At 41.6% G+C, this 6000-nt stretch overlaps 2 protein-coding genes across 2 annotated transcripts; both read right to left on the bottom strand.

The window, feature by feature from the left end:
• LOC112524081 (probable amidase At4g34880) lies at window positions 1-2438 on the bottom strand. Its single transcript, XM_025133724.1, has 5 exons — window positions 1935-2438; window positions 1390-1604; window positions 862-1104; window positions 561-759; window positions 1-357 (listed from the first exon to the last, which is right to left on the bottom strand). The coding sequence occupies exons 1-5, from the start codon at window positions 2436-2438 to the stop codon at window positions 1-3; spliced, it is 1518 nt and encodes a 505-aa protein (XP_024989492.1).
• Window positions 2439-3149: 711 nt separating this feature from the next.
• Window positions 3150-5926, bottom strand: LOC112525050. The gene is made up of 3 exons (XM_025134991.1): window positions 5785-5926; window positions 4649-5078; window positions 3150-3658 (listed from the first exon to the last, which is right to left on the bottom strand). The coding sequence occupies exons 1-3, from the start codon at window positions 5924-5926 to the stop codon at window positions 3301-3303; spliced, it is 930 nt and encodes a 309-aa protein (XP_024990759.1). The 3' UTR covers window positions 3150-3300.
• Window positions 5927-6000: the final 74 nt, after the last annotated feature.

Genomic DNA, 6000 nt, shown 5'->3' with positions numbered 1-6000 from the left:
TCAAGGTAGAAATGCGGGAAGCTTTCTGACCTTTGTTGCTTGTTCGAATCCGTAACCGATTTCGATCAATGTAGGCTCAGATCCTTTCAATCCACTAAAACAAATACCAACCGGAACACCCTTGTTGTCGTACGCAGCCGGAACACTGATCCCCGGAAAACCACCGATGGCCAACACCAGAGAAATATTAGGGCCAGGTGTCACCACCGCGTCTAGGTGGTTCTCCGCCATCATCTTCTCGTATCCGTCTCTCGTTAGCTTAGCCATGTTTGCTATAGCTGCCTTCTCTAAATCTCCGATCCCATTTGTCGCTTCGGCTGCCAAGAATATATCTTGCCCGAAATTCGCAAGCTTTTCCTGCATGATTGCTTTTTAACGTTAGATTTGAACTCAAAACGGCAGGACGCAGGATATACAGTACAAAAACTTGTTGTGTCATGTTTGATGTGACGTTTACTGGTACATGACAGATCGTGAGAGTAGGACAAAGTGCATTTTTTCTGCTCTCGTGTCACGTCATGTCTATGTATCAAATACACTCGGAAGATTTTGGTTGTTACCAAATCGGAAAACTTCTGATTGAAGGCTATTATCTCCGCCAATGAACGAACCGGAGAAGTGACAAGTGCTTTCAAGTAAGCGTTTATCGCGATCTTGAATTCGGCTATCGTAGCTACCGCTTCGCCGCTTGCGGTGGCGTTAAATATGGTGTCGAGGCCAGGGATCTCCAAATTATCGATCAAGATTGCACCTTTTTGCCTAACAAATGTTTCGAGCAATGTAAAAGAAAGTGGGTCATTATCGAACGTTCGTTATATCTTGTTTTTTAACGTGAATAGTGTTGTTATCACCAAACGATACCTTAGTGTTTGCAAATGGCTTTCGAAAATTTGACGTAGGTTCGATCCGTTAGCGAACACGAAGAACTGGTTTCTCACGACACCAATCCGCTTCCCTTTGATCCCATCAAGCTTTAGGAATTGAGCGTATCCACCATTCGGGATATATTGTGACGCCCTTTGAGTTGCCTCGCCATCGTTGTAATCGAATCCCGCTATTGTCTCTAGAACGTAAACAGCATCTGATACCGTCCTGCATATTGGCCTATTCGAAGAACCAATAGATACATAAAATTCGAACATTGTTTGGATATCTAAGTATTAGCAACGCCCGATCTGTTGGAATAGTTATTGTCGAGTATTGATTCACAAAGAATCAGTTAACTGATTTTTACTGACGGTTATAGGGAAGGCCCGATTCGGTTTATGATTTCTGACCAAGGACCGGCTATTGACCGGTTAAGGAAAGGCCCGGTCAGAGCCCGTTAACCGGTCAAAAGAAAAAAAGATTTCAAGCATACATGAAACACGATTATGTACAAAATTTTACCCGACGGTGTCCCTTGACGGAGAAATCGGAACGACCCCAGCTCGGCTAGTGAGACCGACCGTGGGTTTGATCCCAACTACTGAGTTAAACCCAGCGGGACATAAGATAGAGCCGTCTGTCTCGGTTCCTATCGACACTGCCGCCAAATTGGCCGCCACGGATATTGCCGGTCCGCTACTTGAACCACACGGACTTGCCGATAGAACATAAGGATTCTACATAAGAGGGTTAAAAGAAGTTCTAGAAAAGTTCGTTTTGTTTGTATATACTGATACATTATGGTAGTGTCCGAAACTGTGACGTATTTTTGTGCATTGCTTAGTTGTACTGTAATATACAACTAAGCAATGCATGTAAGTTTACGGTAAATTTTTCGGACACTACACCTTTTATGCAACATTTTATAACGCAAAGCAGCAGACTGACCTAATAATCTTTAAATCAGCTTAAAACCTTTGGTGGAAGTTATTAATTTTGAACTTACCGAAAAGTTTATAAATCTAATTTTCTATTCATGTGGGACGGTTGTTACGTATAGGACTAACCTTTCCTTGTCCACCCCTCGGACTCCAACCATTTGGTGCACTCAACGATCGAAAATCAGACCACTCGCTCATGCTCGCCTTTCCTAATATAATAGCACCGGCTTTTCGTAACCTTGAAACTACCCCGGCATCCCGAGGCACGACCGACCCAAGCAACGCAAACGAACCACTCGTGGTGTTAAGTTTATCTTTTGTCGCGATAATGTCCTTCAGAAGCACGGGAATGCCTTGCAAACCGACCGTCGACCGAGGGACCTTAGCCGCCCGTTCACGGTCGGCTCGATCGGCTTCGTACAGTGCATCCGGGTTCACTTCAATAACCCCTTTTAGAATTGGGTTGAGTTTCTTGATCTCACCAAGATAAAACTCAACGAGTTGCCTCGAGTTGACTCGGTTCTGGTTAAACGCGACCCTGAGTTCGTTTATCGTGGCTTCTTTGTGAGCATGGCAGGTCGATAACGCTAGAAGAAAGAAGAAGAGCGAGGAGAACATGGACAAGGACATGGCTGAGTTGACTCGGTACCAAGTCTACAAACGAGTTCGTTTACAACTCGTTTAAATATAGGGTTTTATAAAGCTAAAATGACAACATTCATCCATCAATACAAACAACTACATGTCAAAAGTTTGCAGGCCAAAAGTTGTTTAATTTGCCGTCTTAGGGCCGTTTACCGAGTCACATTTCTCCGAATATGGGAATGATCAAGAATCTTACCCGGTAAGTGAAGGCGACGACTCTTACCACGATAAGCACTTACCAAGTAAATTATTGTATATGATGTCATTTTGGTGGACTAAAATCTTGCCCGGTAAGTAAATAATAGTGTTAAATTTTACCGGTAAGCACTTACGGGGTAAGTGTTTGATAAACGGCCCCTTAGTTTTTTGATTGACGTTGTTTATATTTCCTAATAAATATCCCGGACTCGGATCACCCCTCAAAAGTTTAGCAGGTGCACCTTTCATACCCAATAAAAAAATACTAATTACGAAAATCGGTTGAGCTGGTGCAGGGACCTGCTCAAGCCTTCATAGGTCTGCCCCTTGAATGCAAATTATTTGGTCTTGTAAACTTAAATCCTATAATAACGTCTATTAGAACATTTATATATATATTTTTACGTCTCACAAACCCGATTTTATCGTAGTGAGAAAAACCATATAATATAGCAATTAGAACGATTGTCGGTGACGAATGTTGGATTAATTTAGTAACAAATACAACGTTGATCGTAATAAATAATCTCCGTGATCTTAAGTAGATCATATGCTTTAAAACTATTTCGAACGGTAATCGGTTTTGACTTTAAAAAGTCAAAATATATATATCTTTTTTGAACGTAAAAACACAAGAATGATCGAGCTTTTACTTGCAAGTTGTGAATTTGCAAGTGATATTTCCGGGTTGTCCTGAATTTGCCTTAAGGAACCGAAGGGCGGTCATGAGAACTTGTCGTGTGGATCCTCCGATCAGTGCATAGTTTAAGCGTTGGACAACGTCGAGAGGATGGTACGGGAACTCGATACTGTTGTAAGAATTGAGGAGCGCAGTTGTGGCTTCCCGTAAAAGCGTCTTGTAAGGATCCGCTCGGCCCGTCATGCTTCCTCGTAGCGTAAGATCTGTGCCGTATTTCCTCCCCGCCAGTGGTCCGAACACCACCGCCACTTTTAGGTCCGGAGATAGCACCCGCCAATAGCACTCGTGCTCCGGCATCGTCCACATGCTAAAATCAAATTGTCAAATGACGTCAGTTGGGTCTGTTTGGCTAATGCTGAGGAATGAAAATGACAATCATTCCTCCGGTTTAACCAGGAATAAAATTTTGGACTTCTAGAGAAATGAGTCCATTATATTATAGAAAATCAAACAGTTTCTTTTATTTTCATTTCTATTAGAGATGCATAAAAAAGCCCGACACAAGCTTGGCCCGAAAAACCCAAGCCAAGGCCTAAAAGCCCGATCGGGCCAAGCTTTCACACGAAAACCGTAGTCGGGCTTGCTGAAAAAACCCATGTCGAAACACGACCATGGGTAGGGCTGTAAACGAACCGAACTTTCAGCGAACCGTTCGTGAACCGTTCGGCGGAAAGTTCGTTTATGTCGGTTTATTTAATAAATGAACGAACATGAACAATTTTTTGTGTTCGTTTAGTTAAACGAATGAACATGAACAAGAGTCTCGTTCGTTCATTTATGTTCGTGAACGTTCGTTCATTTACCGTTCGTTTAGTTAAACGAATGAACATGAACAAGAGTCTCGTTTGTTCATTTATGTTCGTGAACGTTCGTTCATTTACCGTTCGTTTAGTTAAACGAATGAACATGAACAAGAGTCTCGTTTGTTCATTTATGTTCGTGAACGTTCGTTCATTTACCGTTCGTTTACGTTCGTTCATTTATTGTTCGTTTATGTTCGTTTATATATTAAATTTAATATACAAGTAATATTTATTTATGTTCGTTTAGCCCGTTCGTTTATGTTTGTTCGTTTACGTTCGTTTAGCATGTTAACGAACGAACATAAACGAACACGAACACACCTTATTTCTAAACGAACGAACACGAACACAAAGATCTTCGTTCGTTTACCGTTCGTGTTCGTTCATTTCTTCGGTTAATTTAAACGAACGGACATGAACAAGCCTCCGTTCGTGTTCGTTTACAGCCCTAACCATGGGTAAGAAAATGCCAAAATAAACATGATCACACTTACTGGTATGGACAAGCTGAAGCTTCCAAGAACGGCACCGATGGTGTGGGCGGCAGTCGCGGCAACGGTGGCAGTTGCGGTGGACGAGGGGTAGGCGGAAGTTTGGCCGGAGGAGGCAATGCCGGCGTCACGGGTTTGGGCAGAGGGGAAGATGACCGCGGGCAGAAGGACATTGGTTGGGCAGGCTGGGAAATCAAAGGATCAACCGTATAAATCTCGGTATCAAACATTTGAAACACCAGATTCAGTCCCCGAGAAGGACCGGCAACTGCCCCACATCCTTGACCGCTGCCGGAAACCTGTGCCCGGCAGCCACCCATATCCGGTGCGCCTTCAAATCGCATCACGTAGCCCCCTAACCAATTTGTCGTTACTTCGCCTATTACCGTCGGTTGCCCGCTCTGCCCCGGGCAAGCCATTGATACTTTTAATCCTATAAAAACAAGAAAATAAAATGGAATTTATTTTTTTAAACAATATTTTCTTATTAATGTTGGACGATTTTGGTACAAAATGATTAAGAGACTCTCATGATATAGTGCAAAATGAAATATAATTGTTTGGTAATTGTTTAAGCGCTGAACGGTTTAGAGAGACCCATGATACAAAATCATTCAGAAGATTTTAGAATCATTAAAAGGCAGATTTTTTTTTTGTCAAACAAGATTCACTTCTTAACGATTCAGATACTATCTCTTAATGAAACTATTTCTTATTAAAATCCCCTTTTTGTCTTTCTTTGCTTTTATGTTATAAATAACCAAAATTAAATCAAAATGCATTAATTTGGAAAATTTTCTTCTATTTGCAAAAATAGCAGTTTCTAACGAACTTTAAAAAGTAAACCCATAAAAGAACCGTTCTTTTATAAGAAAAAGATCGCATTTTATCATGAAAAGACAGTGGATATGGTGTCGAAAAGAGAAATCGAACTTAGACTTCTTACTCATTCTACAGTAATACCCACCTGCTTATCTGTTAAGCCAATACTACAGGGGCTCGAGAAAACCATTTTAGTGTCGGTTTTCATGAAATGTAGTGTTCGATTTTTCTTTAAACCCCTTTATTTATTTGTAACGAAAATTAAATATGATGGTTCAAAAGATCGAAAAACAAAAAGGGAAAATAAAGTTACTAACCAGTTAGAGGGTAATCAAAGAGGGTAACTTGGCCATCTTTACATTGGTCACAAAAGACTGAGCCACTGACCATGGCATCTCCATTGGCTCCACCAATGGCTGCACCGACAATGAGCAGGGTTGTGACCAGTCCCAGACCCATGGTTCGCCAACTCATGAACCCACTTCAAAGAAGGTCTGAATGGAAGAGGAGAGAGAGTAGAGAGAGAGAGAGAT

Source organism: Cynara cardunculus, assembly GCF_001531365.2.
Source record: "Cynara cardunculus var. scolymus isolate 2C chromosome LG 13, CcrdV1, whole genome shotgun sequence".
Taxonomy (NCBI): Eukaryota; Viridiplantae; Streptophyta; class Magnoliopsida; order Asterales; family Asteraceae; genus Cynara; species Cynara cardunculus.
The sequence above is the reverse complement of the archived record's forward strand: the minus strand, read 5'-3'. Positions and strand labels throughout refer to the sequence as shown.